The sequence below is a fragment of the Tachysurus fulvidraco genome, chromosome 23 (assembly GCF_022655615.1).
Source record: "Tachysurus fulvidraco isolate hzauxx_2018 chromosome 23, HZAU_PFXX_2.0, whole genome shotgun sequence".
NCBI classification, from domain to species: domain Eukaryota; kingdom Metazoa; phylum Chordata; class Actinopteri; order Siluriformes; family Bagridae; genus Tachysurus; species Tachysurus fulvidraco.
Window position 1 is genome coordinate 18,155,418 of NC_062540.1, and position 22,193 is coordinate 18,177,610.

Consider the following 22,193-nt stretch of genomic DNA (forward strand, 5'->3'; position numbering starts at 1 on the left):
CAACTGAGGAGGTTCAACCTGCCACAGGATCTGTTGAAACAGTTTTACACTGCCATCATCGAATCCATCCTCTGCACTTCAGTGACTGATTGGTTCAGCTCAGCTACCAAAACTGACCTCAGAAGACTACAGAGGGTAGTCCGGAATGCTGAGTGAATCATTGGCTCAACCCTCCCCACTCTCCAAGACCTGTACTTCTCCAGAGTGACCAAAAGGGCAAAGACAATCACTCTGGACCCCTCACATCCAGCACAATCACTCTGGACCCCTCACATCCAGCACATCCCTCTTTGAACTTTTGCCATCTGGTTGACGCTACAGAGCCCTGAACACCAGAACGACCAGAACAGTTTCACAGGAACAGTATCTTCCCTCAGGCAATCCATCTGATGAACACTTAACATACACGAAACACACAACACTATTCTTACATTATTTACTTAAGACACATACTTACTTATTTATATTTCAATTTGCACGTTTATATTTCAATTTGCAATTTTTTTTCCACTGTACATACAACTGTCTACAACTGCAATTCTGTTTACACTGTGGAGCTTCTGTACTAGAACAAATTCCTTGTATATGGAAACATACAGTACCTGGCAAAAAAAAAAAGAAGATCTTTCTGATTTCTGATTCTGATTATTAATTTATTTGTATAATTATTAATAATTAATTAATTAATTAATAAGTTACTTATTTATTTTTATTATTGTTGTTATTATCATTTAATGTATTATTATTATTATAATAATAATAATAATAATAATAATAATAATAATAATAATAATAATAATAATAATAATAATAATAATAATAATAATAATAATACGCGCTTTCAGAATGGATGAATCCCAAACCGCTCTTCATTCTGTATAGAAGTGCACTAGATAAGGTGTAAAATAATGACTGTTTATTACTTCGCACCAAAAGTGGTAGCGAAATAAGAACAGCGTTACTTCTCCCGGAAGTAAAACTCAGGGCCGTATACTAAAAACTACACCCCATTGGCCATCTAGTGCACTACAGCATGTAACACCATTGCTTTCACGGCTATGTAGGGCACCTCTTTAGGAACTAAGGCTGCATTTGGGATCGAGCCTAAGTGTGTTTTTATTTTGAATGATATAGCGACGTGCTTGTAGCAGCTAGCCGGGATCATCTCGACTGTTTTTTGTGAAAGCATGATAATTGCCTGACTAGGTATTACATTTATTTTATTTTAGATTTATAGTACGCATTTAATCAAACGTCAACGTGTGTGTGTAAAAAAAAATACATGCTCTCTGCAGCTTGTTTATTTTAATGCTAATGCTAATGCTATATGGCTTCAGTGTTCGTTAGCTAAGTGAAGATTTTTTAAATGACCTTTTTAGCTAAGGTTTTTACTCAGTTAGTGATAAGATGAATGGTTTCTGTGTCAGTTAGTAGGTGAAATAATGAGGTGCTGTATTATTGGGTTTGACAGTGTCATGTCGAGCTGTTTATATACATTACACATGTGTTTATTGTTTCATTAGCAGAACCACACTCATGATGAACTTTGACGGTCTGGACCCGGGACTGGGTGAGTACGCGGCCGCGCTGGACTCCACTCTGGACCCGGGACTGCTGCAGGCGGTGGAGTTGGACCCTGACGCTATGGCAGTGCCCGTGGCCGAGGGCATGTACTCCGAGCTGCATAGCGTGGCGTCCGAGGTCGGAGTTCCAATCACAGCGACTCACTTCGACCTGCACGAAGAGCTGTTGTGGATCGGAAACCACCGGGTAACGGACATCAGTGCAAAACTGCAACATCTGGAATACAGCAAATGTGCAGTTGAAGCTAAAAGTTTGCATAAAAGCAAGTTAAAGGCATTGAGACTCAGGACACACGTTTCATTTACATCACATTTACATTTACAGCATTTAGCAGACGCCCCTTATCCAAAGCGACTTTCATTTTATCTCATTTTCATACAACTGAGCAATTAAGGGTTAAGGGCCTTGTTCAGGGGCCCAGCAGTGGCAGCTTGGTGGACGTAGAAATCTAACTCACAACCTTCCGATTGGTAGCCCAACACCTTGACCACTAGGCTACCACATCCCACATTTTGTGTTGCTGTAACTTTTGTATAGTGGTAGATTAGTGGTTAAGGTGTAACAGTGGACGACCGATAAGAAGGTTGTGAGTTCGAATCCCACGTCCACCAAGCTGCCACTGTTGGGCCCTTGAGCAAGGCTTGAAAATGAGATAAAATGTAAGTGTACATGTAAGGTAAGGACGTCCAGCTAAGATGCTGGAAATACTTGTGGGTATGTGGTAGCCTAATGGTTAAGGTGTAACAGTGGTAAACTGATCTGGTCCAACTGAAGGTTGTGAGTTTGAATCCCATGTCCACCGAGCTGTCACGGTTGGGCCCCTGAGCAAGGCTCTTAACCCTCAACTGAATTGCTGTATAAAAATGAGATAAAATGTAAGTGTAAATATAATATAAGGACGTCCAGCTAAGATGCTGGAAATACTTGTGGGCATGTGGTAGCCTAATGGTTAAGGTGTAACAGTGGACAGCTGATCTGGTCCAAATGAAGGTTGTGAGTTTGAATCCCACACCCACCGAGCTGCTACTGTTGGGCCCCTGAGCAAGGCTCTTAACCCTCAATTGCTCGCTTGTATGGGGAAAAAAATCGCTCTGGATAAAGGTGCCTGCTAAATGCCGGAAATGTGCATATAAATGTAAATTTATAGGCAGTCGGGACTTTATTTCCGTTATATAAATGTTGCATAAAAACAGTAACTAAGACAGTTTTATTTATATTAAATTAAAAATTGTCACTGGGTCAATTATATATATTTACATACAGTTAATGTAGTCATATTTGGTGGCATTACCTTTTGATTGCTTGAACCTCAATCAAATGAAACGTTCAGGTTTGTGGGCCTCATTGTTTAGATGTGCCTTTTTTTTTCAGTTCGGTCCACAAATATTCTATAGGATTGAGATCAGGGTTTTGTCATAATCCAGTGGAGGATTTTCAACCATTACGTTACATATCGTGAGGTATGCTTAGGATCAGCTGTGACCATGCTTTAACACTCTGGCACATGAGGTGCTTCAGTATTTCTAGGTAATCCTCCTTTCTTCGGATGTCATCTGTTTTCTATACAAAGTGCATCATTCCCATGATGCTGCCATCACCATGCTTCTCAGCCAGGAAGGTGTTCTGTGGATTAAAAGACTCATCTTTTCCCTAATAGCACATTTGCAACTTTTCTTTTTTTTATTTTATTTTTGTTTTATTATTTAACAGGTTATGGGAATTTTTGTGCTTTCATTTTCTCCTATTACAGGGGCACGCAAGCTCTTTTTTTGGGCCCACGATGGGACGTTACTCCTCGTTCCAAGTGCACCTAGCTGATGACATTCGCCATATTCAGAGCATGGATACTGGCGTCCTGTTCCTGACCAAGAGTAACCTCAAGTGCCTTACACGCGGAGGCCTCATCATGTTCGACTATCCGTGAGTTTCACTTGAAACCTGCTGACGGTGAAAAGTGACAGTGTATAACCTCATGATTCATGAACACAGCTGTATGTCCGTCTGTTGCCATGTTCCAGAATGGAGGAGGGTGCTGACATGCACAGTTTGCTGCTCACTGACAATAACACGCTGCTGTTGGGAGGTTTGCAGAACTACGTGACCGAAGTGGATCTGAACACTGTGCAGGAAACACAGAAAGTGAGCTTTCCTTACATGTGCACTTAATACTGCTCATTTTAGTGTTTATTTTGAACAGTTAGTCATTTGGTCAAACAGGATCTACGTGCATAGGATGGATCCAGGGGTTTAAATGATGGGATAAATATTACAGAAGTGCTCTCTAGTAACAAAAGGAGTAATAAAACATGACCTGACTGGCTGTTACAGGAAAATAATCAACAGTGAGGTGGCGTGAAACAGTCAGTTTCCCTACAGCGAGCATTATTAATTTATTAAAGAACGACACGTTATTCTTTTTATCCGTTTATAGTTAAGCTTTTAGAAAAATATTTTTTTTTGTTGTGTTTTAGAATTTTATATAATATTAGTATTATTTATATTTATATTTAACACTATGAAGTGAACACAAATTATGCTGTAATTAGGATTGTACATTACAGTAAATAAATAAAAATAAAAGATAATAATAACTATAATATGATGATAAAAAGCATTAATGATAAAAAGGTAAAAACTAAAAAATGAAATAAGGAATAAAACCCTTACATGTACTAAAAAAAAAAAAATGAACCTCTTAAATGATTTATATATTCCCAGTATCTCAAGTCTGTAAAACGTTACCATCAAGAGATTCTAAGAAATCATCAAACACTCTCCAGTTCGACCAGAATATATGAAGTTTGTTTTTCAAAAAATAAATAGTCTCCTCTAAGCCGTGACATTGTTATTTATTGAGAAACTTGGGGACTTTTTTTTTGTTAATTAGTTTCAGTTTTAGTTTAACTACAAACAGTCGTTCTTTCATCAGTGACTCTATTTTTCTTTTGAAGATATTAAGACCAAAGTAAATTGTCATGCATGAAGTCGACGGACTGGAGGGTCTTCAGGACTGAGAGGACACCGGTTTCATTTTTTCCTGTTTTATTAACTCTAAAAATTGGTGCTTCGCTCATTAAATTTACTAAAACAGAAGAGTCATGTTGTCATGTAACCAAGAAACCACAACGTCCTGTGTCCTGAGGATGTTTCAGTGGAACGTTGTGTCTGCTTTCTTTCTTTCCCTTTTTTTTTCCTCTCTTTTTTTTATGATTTCTTTTTCTTTATTCCTTTATCTCTCTTTATTTTATTTAAAAAAAATGTATGTCTTTATTTTATTTAATCAATTTTTGTTTAAAGCTTCAGTTTTGTGGATGTTCCGCAACATCAACATTGTCACGGAGGAAGAAAACAACACTGTCAGCTAAATAAGCTGACATCTTAAAAAATACCGATGTATTGTTCGTCATGCAGCGATGTACAGTACAGACCAAAAGTTTGGACACACCTTCTCATTCAAAGAGTTTCTTTATTTTCTTGACTATGAAAATTGTAGATTCACACTGAAAGCATCAAAACTATGAATTAACACGTGTGGAATTATATACGTACATAACAAAAAAGTGTGAAACAAAAGGACAATGACCCCAAACACACCTCCAGGCTGTGTAAGGGCTATATGACCATGAAGGAGAGTGATGGGGTGCTGCACCAGATGACCTGGCCTCCACAGTCACCGGACCTGAACCCGATCGAGATGGTTTGGGGTGAGCTGGACCGCAGAGTGAAGGCTAAAGGGCCAACAAGTGCTAAGCATCTCTGGGAACTCCTTCAAGACTGTTGGAAGACCATTTCAGGTGACGACCTCTTGAAGCTCATCAAGAGAATGCCAAGAGTGTGCAAAGCAGTAACCAAAGCAAAAGGTGGCGACTTTGATGAACCTATAATATGACATATTTTCAGTTGTTTCACACTTTTTTGTCATGGACTAAATGTTCTCTTTGAATGAGAAGGTGTGTCCAAACTTTTGGTCTGTACTGTATGTGATTTAGACATGGATTAGATTAAAAAAAAGCTGAAATAACGTGTCCTCGGCTTAGACACCCTTTTTTGAAAAGCTAAAATTATATAATGGTTTTTTGTGTTGTTGTTTTTTTCTTTTCCCCCTTTACGGTGTGTTATTGTAGTTCACCGTGGAGATCCCAGGTGTGGCCATCATGAGGCAGTCCAATCGCTTCTTCTTTTGTGGACATACGTCAGGAAAGGTGAGAGAAAAGAGAAACAGGATGTGTCTGTGTGAAAGCGTCTAAAAGGGATATCGTCTTTAGACTCGAGCTGAATATGTGGACTTTCCAAGAATCGGTTCATACAAATGCGAACAATGCGAGTGTGTGTAATAGTTCAGGTTTGTGTCATAGTTCATGACTTTTAAAAATTAGCAAGAAAGCTGATCATAGAAAGTCTGGAAAATTTAGAATTAGGAAATATGGACATTGCACTGAAAAGAAAAGGGTGGAATTTTTTAACAGGGACAGATTATGAGCATTCGCTGGTTCTCTCTGAGGTGCTTTCTCTTCAGAACAGTATTATTTATTTTTATTATTATTGTTATTATTATTTCCTGTATTTATTATTATTGTTATTGTGATTATTATTATTATTATTATGAGATCATGCCGTATTTTTACAACGATGCTCTCGTCTTTCCTGTCTGATGGCGTGACAGGTGTCTCTGCGAGATCTCCGCACCTTTAAAATAGAGCATGAGTTTGATGCTTACTCGGGCAGCCTTTCTGATTTCGATGTGCACGGCAATCTGCTGGCAGCATGCGGATTCTCCAGCCGTGGCCTCAACGGCCTGTCCTGCGATCGCTTCCTGATGGTGTACGACCTCCGCATGATGCGAGCCGTTACCCCTCTGCAGGTGCACGTGGATCCGCTGTTCCTCCGCTTCATCCCGACCTACACCTCACGCCTGGCAATCATCTCCCAGACAGGTACATCACTGCCCAGTGGAGTGTTATGTGCAGAATCAGCGGAAGTGACGGCTTGGTTAATTTCCCACATGTAGCACATGTTTACATTCTTTCCTTTATGCTTTTAGGTTATCTTGCACAAAGTGATATCAATGTTTTGATAAAATATAACATGGATATCGTGTAGATAAATTTTCTGTACCCTTTCTCATTTTCTCACACTTTGTGGTATGTGGTATAAAAAAAAGTTCTAATATTTTCAGGCAGCTGATTTAATGAGGCCACCAGCTGTTGTTTTGTTTTGTATTACTGAATATTATTGTGTAATTGTCTGCTGATGCCCCCTGCAGGTCAGTGTCAGTTCTGTGAGCCCACAGGTCTGGCCAGCCTGGCTGATATTTTTCACGTGAACACAGTAGGCCAGCTGCTAATGAGCTTCGAAGTGTCGAGCAGTAAGCAGGCGCTGGCGTTCGGAGACTCGGGCGGTTGCGTGCATCTGTGGTCCAGTGCACCCGACGTCTCCTTCAACGACTACTCCAGAGAGACGGAGCTGGCTCTTCCTTGCATTGTCGACTCGCTGCCTCATCTGGACTGGAACCATGAGCTGGTGCCACTTTCTCTGGTGCCCTTGCCACTGACCAGCACAGAGCCTTTACTCTCAGACTGGCTCAGTAACCTCGTCGCTCCAAGCCCAAGGTACACAAGCACAAACACTCGTCATTCGTTAAGGTAATTAAGTGATCCTTAGCAGTTTCAGTTTAGCAATCCACGTTATTAAGAGTTAATCTGAAGAGCTACAGCTGTTTGTGGTTTGCAGTACGCTTCTGCTCTCTGCTGTCTGCTAGCAGTATATTACAGCATGCCAAATTTCCCCCCCCGTTACAGACGTGCGCCTCCAGTTGACCCAGAGATTTTGAGGACGATGAAGACTGTCGGGTTTATTGGATATGCTCCCAACCCTCGCACACGGCCCAGAAATCAGGTACTGCAAATTTTATTCATTATTCATGACAATCAGCTGCCCCAGCAGGTTCCGCATAATAGTTGCCTGGGTTGCGTATGTATGTGTGGGGCGGAGCTATCAAAACAGGGGTGACACCCATTTGGGTTAGGGGCATGTTTGTTTTGGTGATTTCAAATGTCAACATTGGCTTTCAAACATCGTACACCTCACCTTTAAAGACTTTGGAACATCTGACATGGTTGCACACACGCATTCGTTGAAAATATATTTATTTTGGTTTGCATATTTGCAGGGCTTTGTGATATCGGTGTTGAATCGGCTAATCTACAAACCATTTTAGAAAGGACTTTATTTATTTATATTATTTACTGTCCAGTGTCACCCAAAAAAGGATGAGGTTCCCTTCGAAATCTGGTTCCTCTCAAGGTTTCTTCCTCATATAATTTTAGGAAGTTTTCCCTTGCGACCCTCGATGCAGATTTGCATATTAAGGATAGATGTTTAAGGATAAATAATAATTTTAGTGAACTTTATTAGTTTTTTAATTATTTATGCTCCTGTAAAGCTGTTTTGGGACGATGTCGGTTATTGGAATCGATATCCAAATAAATTTAATTGAATTCATCTTGGAGGCACGGTGGCTTAGTGGTTAGCATGTTCGCCTCACACCTCCAGGGTTGGGGGTTCGATTCCTGCCTCCGCCTTGTGTGTGTGGAGTTTGCATGTTCTCCCCGTGCCTCGGGGGTTTCCTCCGGGTACTCCGGTTTCCTCCCCTGGTCCAAAGACATGCATGGTAGGTTGATTGGCATCTCTGGAAAATTGTCTGTAGTGTGTGAGTGAATGAGAGTGTGTGTGTGTGCCCTGTGATGGGTTGGCACTCCGTCCAGGGTGTATCCTGCCTCGATGCCCGATGACGCCTGAGAGAGGCACAGGCTCCCCGTGACCCGAGACGTTCGGATAAGTGGTAGAGAATGAATGAATGAATTCATCTTCTGATGCAGTGGTATATTGTATAACTCTAATACTGTACATACATTCATATAAAATGTTTGTGCCTTCATGTTCTTTGTGTCAGGTTCCGTATAAGTTAAAGGAGGTAGAGCTGGAGTATGACAGCTATAACCAGGTCCCAGAGTCTCCGATCGGAAGAGATGAGGAGCCTCACTTATACATGGTGCCAAAGAAATACAGGAAGGTAATGTTATGCCTTATGAATGAATTAGGGGCATAGAAGCCTTTATTATGGACACATATACATTACAGCACAGTGGAATTCTTTTCTTCGCATATCACAACTGAGGAGGTTTGGATCAGAGCGCAGGGGCAGGAAGGCACAAGGGCCCAACAGTGGCAGCTTGGCAGTGTTGGGGTTTAAACCCATGTGTGCTAATCTATACCGCATGACGTATCATTAGTGCACCTCATTCAATAATGAATAATATATGTTACAGATGCATCTTTTTTTTCGGTTTCATTGTCTGTGCTTCATAAAGACAAAACCGATGTTATCGGGTTTAAACTCTGTGCTTGAAAGTCATCCTGAGCCTTTTTGTGTAAGCGCTGTGATGATTGAACCGTATAATAATAACAGAAGACCTCGATGTCCACCAGGTCACCATCAAATACTCCAAACTGGGACTGGAAGACTTTGACTTTAAGCATTACAACAGAACTCTGTTTGCTGGTTTGGAGCCACATATACCCAACGCTTACTGTAACTGCATGATCCAGGTAGGAACATATTCACTTTAGAATTTATATAGAAAGTAACAAACCCCATCCATGGGGTTTTTTGCCGATTGATGAATAAAGACCGGATATTCACTTTGATCACGATTACAATTCTCTCTAATTGACGACAAGGTGCTGTATTTACTGGAGCCGATCCGATGCCTGGTGCAGAATCACCTGTGTCAGAAGGAGTTCTGCTTGGCCTGTGAGCTCGGCTTCCTCTTTCACATGCTAGATCTGAGCAGAGGAGATCCCTGCCAGGTACACTTCCATTTACCGGTTAAGGATACAATCTCACAAGGTTAAGGAAGAGTTACTATTCTTAGTAGTATTTGGAGGAGATGATGATAATGATGATGATATAAAATGGAAAAATCCTTTTTTTTTCCAGGCCAGTAATTTCTTGCGGGCCTTCCGGACTATTCCTGAGGCGTCAGCTCTTGGCTTGATCCTGGCTGATTCAGATGAGCAGACAGGGAAGGCCAGGCTGGGTCACTTAATCCAGAGCTGGAACTGCTTCATCCTCACACAGCTACACCAGGAAACCCAGGAGCAGGAAGGACCTCAGGCTTACAGAGGGACCAGTAGGTGAGGGACGATTCACAGTTTTCAAACCGGGTACATTTGCTGCCGTCTGAAACCGAGTGCGATTGTTCCTGGTGCCTTATATTTTGTCGGTCTGGTTTCAGACACACTGTTAAATCTTGTCAAATCTTGCATCATCACACTCATGCGTGTAAAGCACAGCACTACTCACTTTATTATTTATTATTTCTTCGTTTATTTATTGGTGCTATTATGTGGATGAAACTTATTCGGGATATGGATTAGGTATAAAGCACTTTGTTTACTCACAAGCATTTATCATGCAGTTGGACTGACCTATATGACCCAATAAAAATGTCTGCGTATGAAACAATAAAGTGTGTGTGTGTTTGCAGTACACTGGGTTCTTCAGGGGAGTCTGTGATTGGCAGGCTGTTTGGCTGCGAGGTGGAGAACAGCAGTCTCTGTCGCTGTGGGAAGGAGACGGTGCGCTCATCGCTCACTCTGCTCTTCACTATGCACTACCCTGAGCAGAGCTCCGTCGGTAACTGTATAGACACACAACTAGTCACATTTATCACACCTTCATCAGTAAATCGAAGAAAACTAACTCAAATTAGAGATCTCGGCGATCAGTATAATTAGCTCAAGCTCGAGGTCTCATGAGAGGATTTGATTCTATTTATTTATTTATTTTAAATAGAAAAGGTCCCTGAATATGATTTTGCTGAAATCCTGAAGAAGAGCATCTGTCTGGAGCAGAGCACACAGGCTTGGTGTGAAAACTGTGAAAAATATCAGCCCACAGTAAGTCTGTGTATATCAGTCAGATTTTTTTTTCTCGCTTATCAGCATGCAGCCCGATCAAAATGACTGATTCTGTTGAAGCGTGGATGCTGATTGGTTAGAAAGTGTTAAAGGTGGGGTCTCCGTGGTTTGAAATCCAATGTCGACATTTGAAATCACCAAAACAAACACGCCCCTAACCCAAACGGGTCCCACCCCTGTATCGATAGCTCCGCCCACACATATATACGTAACCCAGGCGACTAATGGAAAGAAATGTGTCTTTATCATAGCTGAAGGGAAGAACAATACGATTGCAGATAAACAAACAAGCAAAAATGACACACAAGCATAATCATGTAAAGGACAAAGGCATATATTAGTTCTGTGTAACAAAGCAAAACCAACGTTACTCACCTATCGAGAAGGAAAAAAGCGCCTCGGCGTCTTAAGTAAAGTCTGACAAATATTCAATGGTCTGAGTTTCCTGAGTCAATAACTCCTGAGCTAAACGCTGTTACTACACAAAACGCGGTTGTAGCTGCCTCTCTACATTACTACGATAGAAAAGAGGTGTTATTTGTGTAGTAACAGCGTTTAGCTCAGGAGTTATTGACTCAGGAAACTCCAATCTGTGAATATGTGGCCAACTTCCTGCTCCTTCAGTTCTCTCCAGCGCTGGAAAGCTGATCCTATATTAACACGTCCTAATTCTTGCCTTATCGTAAGCCTTTCTTCACTTTCTTACTTTGTTTTTATCCTCCATGTCAATGTTAAAACGGCTTTCTGCTAATGTCACACATGCGCACTGAAAACTCTCTCCACCCATATCGACAAGACCCGCCCCTTTCTGCTCATTGGCTACACGTTTTGTTTGTCGGCCCGACTCGGTTTTCTGAAGCGTTTCTCAAACAACGGAGACCCCACCTTTAATGATCAGTTTACACAATAGGTCTGACCTCAAGTTTTAATGTTAATGCTCTCTTTCTGATATGGTTTCTATAGTAATAACTTACACAGGGACTTGTTTGACATACTCTGTGTATCAGTTTTAAAAATGTGTGTAAGTTGTTGATATGGTGAAGATTTCTGTAATGAGTGTTAAGTGTAAGACTTTGATCAAAGTCAGAGGATCTTTTCAGGATAGAAAAGCATCGTGCGTTTTCGGTACCATGTTTATTTTGTGTGGGAAAAAAAGAGACGTTTGCTGTGAGAACATTTGTTTGTAGCTGGTTTAATGTACGTACTAACAGGAGGCGACTTGGTCTGAAGATGTTCCTCATAAATGTAACTCTCAGCTGTTAAAAGGTATGAAGTCGTATGTAATAAAGAAGTTTTAATGCTGAAGAGTAAAACAAACCTAACCTTTTTTTATAGAAATCAAAATGCTTGGCTCTTCGTGATGTTCAGTAATATCGTGTGTGTGTGTGTGTGTGTGTGTGTGTGTGTGTGTGTGTGTGTGTGTGTGTGTGTGTGTGTGTGTGCGCGTGCGCGCATATGTAGGTACAAACAAGGAACATCCGCTGTCTTCCTGACGTGTTGGTAATAAACTGTGAGGTGAACAGTGTGAAAGAAGCTGATTTCTGGAAAGCCCAAGCTGAGGTGAGCTCTCTGCACCATATCAACAAATCTGTACTCAGGGTCCCAAAGTAGTCACGGATTCTGCAGGAACAAACCCTAAATCCTGAAAAGAATTTCGATTTAAATGCCTGAATTTAAATGTCTGTGGTTATCAGGGACAAGAAAAAATTACCTCATGCCAAACGGACAACTCCTCTAATACAGCTTTCTGTTTGTACTAATAACGCCCTCTCGCAATCCGTTTCACCTTAAACTTTTATCCGTCCCGGTTCCTCCACAGAAGGAGAACAGTGGATCCTTATCTGAGAAGATTTCAAATGTTTTAACATCTTTAATGATCGAAAGAAAAGACTGGGGGCTTATTGGCGGAGACATTGAAGTCAAGCGACTGTGCATGCTGTAGTTCTGTACATAGCCAAAGTTTAGAGTTTTACTTCAAATTTATTTAGTTTTCAAAATTCATAAAACTTTTGAAGGTCAGCTTGATGAAAATGTGCCAAAATCATAAACCTTTGTTGATGACAGAGTTTATTTTCTACAGCTGTTGGAGAAAACCAAAGTGATGCTAAACTCCTGGGGTTTGTAGGATTGGTACTCGGCGAAGTGTAACTTATCGGCATTAAACTGAATGGAAATAAGCCGCTAATCCTCACATTTTAGCAATCACAGATTCAGTTTCCTGGTGTTAAATGTCCTCTATGATTTAGCGAATGGCTTTTTGTTGGTTTAAAATATCCTAACCTTTTGTACATCCGATTTCTGTGCAGTACTCGTTCAACAAGGCACTGAAGAAAGAAGCCGCGGAGCCGCCAAAGCCCAAAGAGCCTCTTCCGACAGAGTGGTGCTTAGAGTAATACTGAAACACACCGTACCTAGCTGACATCCTTCCACATACACACTACTGTTATTTAGCATTAATCTCACAATCATCCAAACCAGATTAAAATAAATAAATAACTAAATAAATAAATAAAAGCTTATGAGGGTTTTGATGGCAGCCATGTTCTCTACTCATAGTCATGACATTATATTGGCATTACAGTATATCTGACATTATATCTGTTATATAGAGATATTATTATTATTTCTTTTAATGTACTTTAATATGAACAGGGATGAAGCCTACAGTGCGGAAGGTTTATCCTTCGACACCCGAGCAGAGGACCTGAAGCATGTGTGGATTCCACAGAGTCTAAAGATGTGCATTGATAAGACTCACGGTCTGGAGGTGTGCAGCTGGAACGGGACCGAAGAGGTGAGGAAGTCTGACTAAAGCACTCGTATACAGTTAGTGTTACAGTGAGCAGCAGTTTGTGCACTGTGTTATTTATTTGTTTGTCTGTTGTTTTTTTTGCTGTAGTTAAATCCAGAGGAAGAGTCCGAAGGAGCTGCTGTTTACGACCTGGTGGTCACCGTGCCTCACATTCTTGATCCCCGAACAGGCGGAAACTTGGTGGCTCATATCAAAGTGGGAGAGACGTACCACCAGAGGAAAGAGGTACAGACAGACAGACCCTGTGATCGTGAAATTCAGCCGAGGCTGACGTTGTAAAGATTTAAAGATGCCCTGCCACATGTATCACATTACTTTTGTGGTAATGTCTGACGTTTACCATGTCTGACGTTTACCATGGACTCTGTAACATTTTTTTTGTGGAAAAAATGCCTCAGTTACCTTGTTTCAAGCCATTCTAGTGTGGTATAGAAAGCCTGCAGGAAGACTCAGCTCGATTTGCGCCGGTTCTCATTAATATTCAATGAGCCATGCTGCTTGATTACGATTGGCTAACCGCTAGGATATGAAAGCATGACTATTCACTCACCCAGCGCAATAAGTAGCCTAGGCTAGAGGAACTTTGTATACAATCACCTGGAATTGTGGCAGAATGGCTTCGTCAGGTCCTGTATATTGACGTTCAGCCATCCTTGCTGTACAGGAAACTCCCTGAGCTACACGAATTCTGTGGGTGCGATCTCAAGTGGGAGAGCTTATGAATAGTAATGAGCTCCATCATTTCTACGTCACTCTGAGCAGCTTTTCTAACTGACCCGATTTCTTCGCTTATTTCTTTTAAGTGGCTAGAACTGACGGGGAGGTAGCAGGTCATTCCCGACACAACACAACCACACATGGACCTAACACATATCAAAAATTACAAGTAAAGACGGTTTTGTGTGGAAGGACACCTTTAATGATGGAGAGACATAGGCAGACAGAGGTATAGACAGTCAGAGATAATAAGCTTAATGGTAACTGGATTCTTGCAAATGAGGTTAAATCACGTTCTAAAGAACATTTACCTCACACTACTTTACTTCTTTAATATCAGCCATGCTAAACTATAAGGTCAGAAGTATTCAGACACCTCACCATGACACTCGGGAAGTTCTTCTAGAAACCGTTGCTACAAATTCAGATGAACACAATTGTCTAGAACGTAGAATCTTCTGTAGCATTAAGCATTTCCTTTCAATGGAATTATTTAGTCCAAACACTGCTCCAGCATGACGATGCCCCTGTGCACAAAGCACAGAGCTCCATGAAGACACAGTGTGTTAAGGTTGGAGCGGAAGGACCCAAGTATCCTGCACTGAGCCCTGTAGATAAAGGAGCACAAATCCTCACAGCCAAACCTCAAAATCTAGTGGATAACAACAGACTGTGGGTTTGGACTGGGTGTAAATGTCAGGTGTTCACATACTTTTGGCCATATCATGTAAATAGTTCGCATTTTTACAATTAGTAAATCGGATGAGGTGACAAAATCTTCATTATGTTGGCGACACCGAATAAAATCTTTTGTTCCTGTATAGGGCGTCACACATCAGCAATGGTATCTGTTTAACGACTTCCTGATTGAGCCCGTCGATAAGGTAACGTCATCGACATCACATGTAGATGTTTGCACCATACTGTTCTGTAAGCAAACGATGGTTATGTAAGCATTTGTGTCCCTCAGACCGAAGCGGCTCAGTTTGATTTAAACTGGAAGGTCCCAGCCATCATTTACTATGCCAGGAGGAACTACCATACAAAATACGACCTGCGGAGTAAGATTTTTCACCACGATAAGTCAAGATATGTTAAGACATGCGGCTCATTATCGATTTTCGTTTTTTTAAGAATACTCTTGGATCATTCACAGTTAAAAACCCAATCGAAGCCAACGTGCTGCTGACGGAAGCATCGCTGGCACGCAAACAGAGGAAGAGTCATGCCACCTTCATCCCTCTGATGGTGAGTGAGATGCCTCAGCCTGGAGACCTTGTGGGACTGGATGCAGAGTTTGTCACGCTCAATCAGGTCAGTGAAAAGCGCTTTGGATTTTGTTTAAATGCCTTTTTCTCAAGCTCCCGAGTGGTACAACTCTGTCATGTAAATATGTTTGGGGTTTTTTTGGTACACACACTAAAAGGCCTGATGTCTTGTTATCTTTGTGTTTGCCACCGAACAGGAAGAGGCGGAGCTACGAAGCGACGGCACCAAGTCCACCATAAAGCCGAGCCAGATGTCCGTGGCTCGTATTACTTGTGTTAGGGGACAAGGGCCCAACGAGGGGTTTCCTTTTATTGACGATTATATTTCAACACAGGAGCAGGTGAGGTGTCTGGAGAATGTGAGCTGACATCGATATAGCTTGATGATTTTTGCTCATTGCATATTTACATTGCAGTATATATGTCAAGAGAATATTACAGTTTTTTTTTTATTTAAATTACGATTCAAGAATATTTTATATATTTTATTTATGAATAGTTTTAATTGACTTAATTGATGTTCAATAATAATTAATAATAATAAACTTTATTTTCTATAGCGCCTTTAAAAGTAGCATCTCAAAGCGCTTCACAGAAGAAAAAGGAAACATACAATTTACATACACACGCAACATAATAAATAGCTTGTTCACAAAAAAGTGAGCAAGAATTACAAAGTTCATGTCATATAACAGTGTTATTTATAGCTTATTATTAATAATTAAATATTTTTATATTTATAGTCATTTAAAATATTGTTTTTTTTAAACACTTTTTTTTGCTCTAGGTGGTCGATTACTTGACTCAGTACTCGGGAATCAAACCCGGTGACCTGGACGCCAAGATTTCTTCTAAGCACTTAACCACGCTTAAGTCTACTTACCTCAAACTCCGTTTCCTTATTGACACCGGAGTGCGTTTTGTTGGTCACGGTTTACAGAAGGACTTCCGAGTCATAAACCTTTTGGTGAGTTTGATGCTCCTCCTCTTGCCTTGCTCACTCTGTAAACTGTGGAATGTAAAATATGTCAGTAAATTGTCCAGACCTTCTTTTTTTTTTTAACATGTTTACTGTGTTCAGGTCCCGAAAGACCAAGTGATTGATACAGTCTACCTCTTCCACATGCCCAGGAAAAGAATGATCTCTTTGCGTTTCCTTGCCTGGTATTTCCTGGGTAGGTGTTTTCTGCTCTCCTGAAGCATCTTTAAAAAATATATATATATATATTATATATTTTAATAATAATAAAATTATTATTATTATTATCGTTATTATTATTTTAATGATAATAATAATCTATATTGTTATTATTAAAATATTTTATATAATAATGATATATAATTATTATATTTTAATACTTTTTATATATATATATATATATAAAATAATTGTTTTTATTTATTTATCTATCTATTTATCTATCTATCTATTTATCTATCTATCTATCTATTTATTTATTTATTTGAGCGGATTTTGCTTTAATTTTGCTACAGACACACATTATGGCTTCAGTCCAGTTCTTTATTTATGACTTTCTGCTTCAGACTTAAACATTCAGGGCGAGACCCATGACAGTATAGAGGATGCACGCACCGCTCTGCAGCTGTACAGGAAGTACTTAGAGCTGAGCCGTGGGGGGCAGGAGGAGTTCCGGAAAGTACTGAAGGGCCTTTATGAAAAAGGACGAAAGCAAGACTGGAAAGTGCCAGAGTCGGACTGTGCAGACAACCAGGGAAGCCCCAAAGGTACAGTATGTAACCTGACCAGAACGTGACAGTCAGTACATGTAGATCTTTCTAACCTTATGTGTAATTTCACAGGTAAAAAGAGGTCCGATAGAGAAACTGATTTAATAGATTACATTACATAGACATTTTTTTTTACCTTCTGGTTGTTTAAAAGGTGTTAATTAAATTGTAATGAAATATCAGGATTTACAGTTTCTTTGAATGCATCATCCTTTAATTAAAAAGAAATCTTGATTGCTGTGGTACTCAAGGACTAATAATAATTTATGATGTGTTCTGGAAAAAAAAAACTAATTTGCTTTTCTTCCCCTTTTTCTGGCTTAATTTTAGTTGAGCCTGATTCTTCTTCAGTGTTTTTTGTTTTGATTTTTTTTTTTTCCTCCCTTTCTCAGGTACTGCTATGTTTCCCTCGGTGCTCGGCTTATGATCAGAGAGAAAACCGTAACATTCCAGCCAAATGGACTTTCCTCCCTCTTCTACACTCTATGACATCCGGGAGTCTTCAATATTGCTATACTCATTGTCTGTTTTGTGCAAACACTGGAAAAGCAAACACTGATTTATAGCAGGTATTTTTGAGAAAAGTGAACATGCAGTCGGGAAAAAAAATGTTAAACCAAAAAAAAAAAAAAAGAACTTTTTTACGTTACAAGACGTGTTTGTAAGATGTTTGTATAACAAATCTTCACACCCCTGTTACACTTGCAGATTTTTATGTTGTTATAAAAATGAAACAAACAAAAAATATCATGTCAGATCTTTTTCCAAATTTTATGTGATCTAGCAACAACAACAAAAAAAGCGAAGAACAAAAAAAATGTTTTGAACCAGATATAATAACCTGGTGGCATAGTGTGTTGATGTGTCCCGATTCTTTGTTGAAGTCTCGGCAAGTCTCGATTTGACGATTTTACTCCACTCTTTCTGGTATGTGTCAATTCTCTGATTCCACAGGATTTGAATAGAATATATGCAGATATGAAACACTGATCATCTTCTGAGGTTTCTTTTTTGATTTGAACTTGACTTTGGGTCATTGTCGTTCTGAAATGTTTCTTCTGCTGTCTAACAGAAAACTGCATTTATTTATAGAATGGTATTTTTTAGCTATCCATGAATCCCTTGATCTCGAATAGATTCCCAGTCCCAGCTGCATAGCAAGCAGCCGCCACCATCGTGCTTCACCGTGGGTGAGGTAATCTTTGAGCGTGACGGTCTTAATTTTCCCCAAAATGTTCTACAACAGGCCAAAACACTATTATTATTATTATTATTGAGTAATTAATTCATTCATTTTTGTTGGTTTCTGTCTATCTGCCTTATGATCTAGCCCTTGTGAAGAATACAGGAGATTATCATCACATGCCAGAAGTGACCAGTTACTTATCAGATATTCCTGAAGCTACTTTAACATTTCTTCTTGTCCTTGTTCCATGGTACATCTAATGATTTGGAATTTTTTTTGTACACCTCTCCTGGTTGATCCCTTTCAACAGTTAGATCCTGTACATGCTTCCAAAGGTTCTCGCAGACCAACGCTTGAGTTGCTGGAACTCGGTGTTAAGTTTGAATGTGATTCGTTTCATTCTCACAGACACATCCCTCCGTTTTTGCTTTTCTCAACATTTTATCGATCGCCATGTGACATTAAAGATGGAAGGAAATCTTTATACGATTTGTCTTGGTTGCAGTTTTTCATCACAGAAACCTGCAATTTTGACAGGGATGTGCAGACTTTTTATTTCTACTGTACAGTAGCTAACAAATTATGGAGGCATGAAGCCACTGCTTTAGCAAACTGCATAGGAAACGTCTTTACAGTCCGATGTCGAGCGGCTTTAACGTCTGTTTCATTTCATTTTATTCGTTCGATTTTGAAAGACTTGCTCTAGACTCATGAGTGAGTTTGTGAAACATCTTGACCAATTGACTACATTTTTGGTAATCATTAAAAGTTTTGGAAATAAAATTTCCCTTATTGATGTTGCACACAGCCTGAGGAGTTAAACCTCTGTGCTAATGACCTGGGCCAAGTTTCCAAAAGCATTGCACAGTTAAGATTATTTTAACCAGGATAGAGGTTGTGATGTGAACGTAATGCTCGCTTTACTATTAAACGATGATCTAAATTCTATCCAGATTTTACACTCCAGTGAGCCAAACTTACAGATATTTTCATATGGATTTAAAAACTCCATGATTTACTGGTATTATTAAAATCACTTTTTTTAATAAGTGATAAAGCATCTCAAAATAAGCATGTAAAGAAATGTTCAAATTGTGTCATTATTAAATAATTCCCATTGGAGTTGGATGAGCTATTTACATCCAGTGTAGTTTGAAGATATTAGTGACACTTTTTGAGTTTGCTTTAATTGTAGATTTTGAGATTTTGTAGATTTTTTTTTTTTTTAAATAAAAAAATTTTTTTGTTTGTTTTTTTTCACTGTAGCGTCACGGATATATATTATTTGAAGTGTGTTACAAACCTCTGACTGCACATAGTACTGGGGCAGGTTTGCCTCAGCTTTTATTGCTTTGACCTTCCTGTGAAGTCAAACATCGCACTTATTAAAAACTTGGTGTTAGTACAGGAAGCCAAAGCAAACGTATTGTTGTGTTTTTGTATTTTCTAACAATGTTGTACACTTTGATAAGGAGGCAGCTGAATAAACTTTTTTCACACTTTGGGTGATTTGGTGTCATTAATAATATAAAGCATGAAGTACAAAGGGGATAGGACAAAGAAGGAAATATACTCTGTGATGCTTTTCTGATATCCTGCATTTATTTAATCATCCACACTTTTAATCGTGTACAATGTGTGTATGTGCTCTTGTTGGAATATGATCAGCTTCAGTGTGCAATATCTCCTTCACACTGAGCCACATTACACCACACTTTTATTGATCACGTTCATATAACATGTTATGTCCAATCGGATTTTCTTTCCCTTACATAAAGTACACAGTTAAATACCATCTCACTATCGTTATCTTTTCCTTTAGCATCTCACAATAATAAATTAATGAATTTAAAACTAATAGTTTTATCTTAGAACAGACCATATGTTAAATCCTGAATGAGGTGCAGGTTTTCCCAGAGTTCCTTTAACCTTTTTGATGATGGAATATAGATATGATGTGCATGAAACAGGTCCTTCAGACAGAAACATCTTGAACATTTTTACTTATTCTCCTCAGCTTTGGGAATGAACTGAAAGTTCTTCTGATGATTTCTAAGGGAATAGATAGTCTGTTTGAATTTAGACTGTGTTTTGGGTTTGGAAGAACTACAAGGCACATACTGTATTTACACTTATTGATGAATACATTTAGATTTCTGGCATTTAGCTATCCAGAGTGACTTACAATTTATTTCAATTTATACAACTGAGCAATTCGGGTTAAGGACCTTGCCCATGGGCCAAGCAGTGGCAGCTTGGTATACCTGGGATTTGAACCCATGACCTTCCGGTCAGTAGTCCAACACCTTAACCAATCCCAACTAGATGTTGAAATTAAAAAAAAAAAAAAAGGTGGTGGGTTTTAACACACGACCAACAGGCAGGAAAAAATGAGCTAATCAAATTAGTTTCTATGTATGTAATGCAAACTTTCTCTCCTGCTTCTTTTTTAGTTTGTTGTTAAGAGTTTATTTGTTGCAGATTTGTTTTATTGATGTGACATTTGAATGAACAATCTCAATACCTGTATTTTTTTAACCCAAGTCTCTCTTGCTGATTTCCAGTCTATTTATTATTATTCATTCCAAGCATCTTAATTGGCACATATATAGCTTCAATTTTTTGATATATGATCATTCATTAATCATGTTTTCCTTCATTCATTTGTTTATTCATTCATTGATTAATCTGTATTCACGTAATCCATGTCAGAGGAGCAGTGGAGCTGGATTTTATCTCACGTACACTCATTCACACCTTGGAGCAGTTTAGCAAAGCCAATCCACTCAAAGGCATGTTTTTGGATGGCGAGAGGAAACCAGTAAAACCAGTGGAAAATCACAAGGTCACAGGGACGTATGTAACATCCCATACAGACAGTAACCCAAGCTCAGGTTCAAACCAAAACATATCCTTTACTTAAACACACTAACTTTCATTTGTCATGTGTAAATACCGATTGCTCTTTACTTGTTGGTTAATAAAATATTTTCCTATCCAAATGAAGTACCAAACCTACTAAATAGATTCCCTGGAATTAAACTATTTATTAGTTTGTTTGTTTGTTTGTAAAATGCTAGAACAAATTGCAAAACTTTTCTCATAAATTTTTAATCATTTATTATTGTTTCCTTATTATTACATTTATTTATTATTATACTTTTGTTTGAAGTCTCTTTTATGACTTGGAAGACTTTAGACTATCATGCAATTACAAATGTATTTAATTCCTTGGATTAATTGTATATTTAGAAACTATGAGATATAGACTTTCTGTATTATTACAAATAGTTCCAACAAAAAAATGGTACATGCAGGAAATTCTTTAGGTAAATACTTTGTGTATGTTTTTTGAACAGACAGCCTTCACCATACTGACATTTTGACTTTAGTAAATGAGTCATTATGTAAAAGTGTGAGGTGTTCGGGAAAGTTTTAAAGTATGTTTCTCTAAGAGCATAATTATAAACTTTCCTGAACACCTAACACTTTCACATTACAAATTGTAAATACTTGCATACATAATGTATTTGTTTATGATGTTATCGGTGGCTGATTTGATGTATGTGCATTCCATAATTATTTCTTATATCACTTATTGTTTAACAACTTGGTCACAAGCTAGTATAACTTATCTAAAAGCCCAGGAGTCTTTGTATAAACAATCACTAAAAATGATAAGAAATCGATTCTTGATAAGAAATCGGTTCAGTCTAATCATTGCTCAATTCTAAAATAAAATAGAATTTGCTGAACTGGGATAACCGGATAAAATATGTAGATATTTGTCTTACGTTTTAAGACTATACATAGCTACACTTCACTCTATGAAATAACCATTTAATCACCATTAAAACAGTTTGTAAATATTAGAACCAATGCTCTTCATTCCACG

General features: G+C 38.8%; 1 protein-coding gene across 4 annotated transcripts; it reads left to right on the top strand.

Moving 5' to 3' along the window:
- The first annotated feature begins 1,047 nt into the window (after positions 1-1,047).
- Positions 1,048-19,802, top strand: pan2 (poly(A) specific ribonuclease subunit PAN2). Of its 4 annotated transcripts, none has more exons than XM_027134561.2 (26): positions 1,048-1,206; positions 1,524-1,770; positions 3,335-3,504; positions 3,603-3,723; positions 5,709-5,786; positions 6,248-6,518; positions 6,848-7,193; positions 7,383-7,479; positions 8,537-8,656; positions 9,073-9,192; positions 9,325-9,453; positions 9,584-9,780; positions 10,134-10,282; positions 10,442-10,545; positions 12,028-12,126; positions 12,873-12,955; positions 13,219-13,360; positions 13,466-13,603; positions 14,920-14,979; positions 15,066-15,156; positions 15,252-15,409; positions 15,561-15,704; positions 16,151-16,330; positions 16,445-16,538; positions 16,909-17,109; positions 17,505-19,802. In XM_027134561.2, the coding sequence occupies exons 2-26, from the start codon at positions 1,537-1,539 to the stop codon at positions 17,537-17,539; spliced, it is 3,561 nt and encodes a 1,186-aa protein (XP_026990362.1). In that variant the 5' UTR covers positions 1,048-1,206; positions 1,524-1,536; the 3' UTR covers positions 17,540-19,802. The 4 variants fall into 4 exon arrangements, with proteins under 4 accessions (XP_026990362.1, XP_047663559.1, XP_047663558.1 ...); XM_047807603.1 differs by having other exon boundaries at positions 12,873-12,946; XM_047807602.1 differs by having other exon boundaries at positions 1,085-1,206; positions 1,527-1,770.
- The last annotated feature ends 2,391 nt before the right edge of the window (positions 19,803-22,193 follow it).

What these genes read in the sequence shown, in the direction of transcription:
- pan2 (XM_027134561.2), top strand. Translation starts at nt 1,537, where the DNA reads ATGATGAACTTTGACGGTCTGGACCCGGGACTGGGTGAGTACGCGGCC. An exon ending in TGATTGAGCCCGTCGATAAG is followed by an intron (nt 14,980 to 15,065) that starts GTAACGTCATCG and finishes TGTGTCCCTCAG; the next exon opens with ACCGAAGCGGCTCAGTTTGA. An exon ending in CCTTGCCTGGTATTTCCTGG is followed by an intron (nt 16,539 to 16,908) that starts GTAGGTGTTTTC and finishes TTTCTGCTTCAG; the next exon opens with ACTTAAACATTCAGGGCGAG.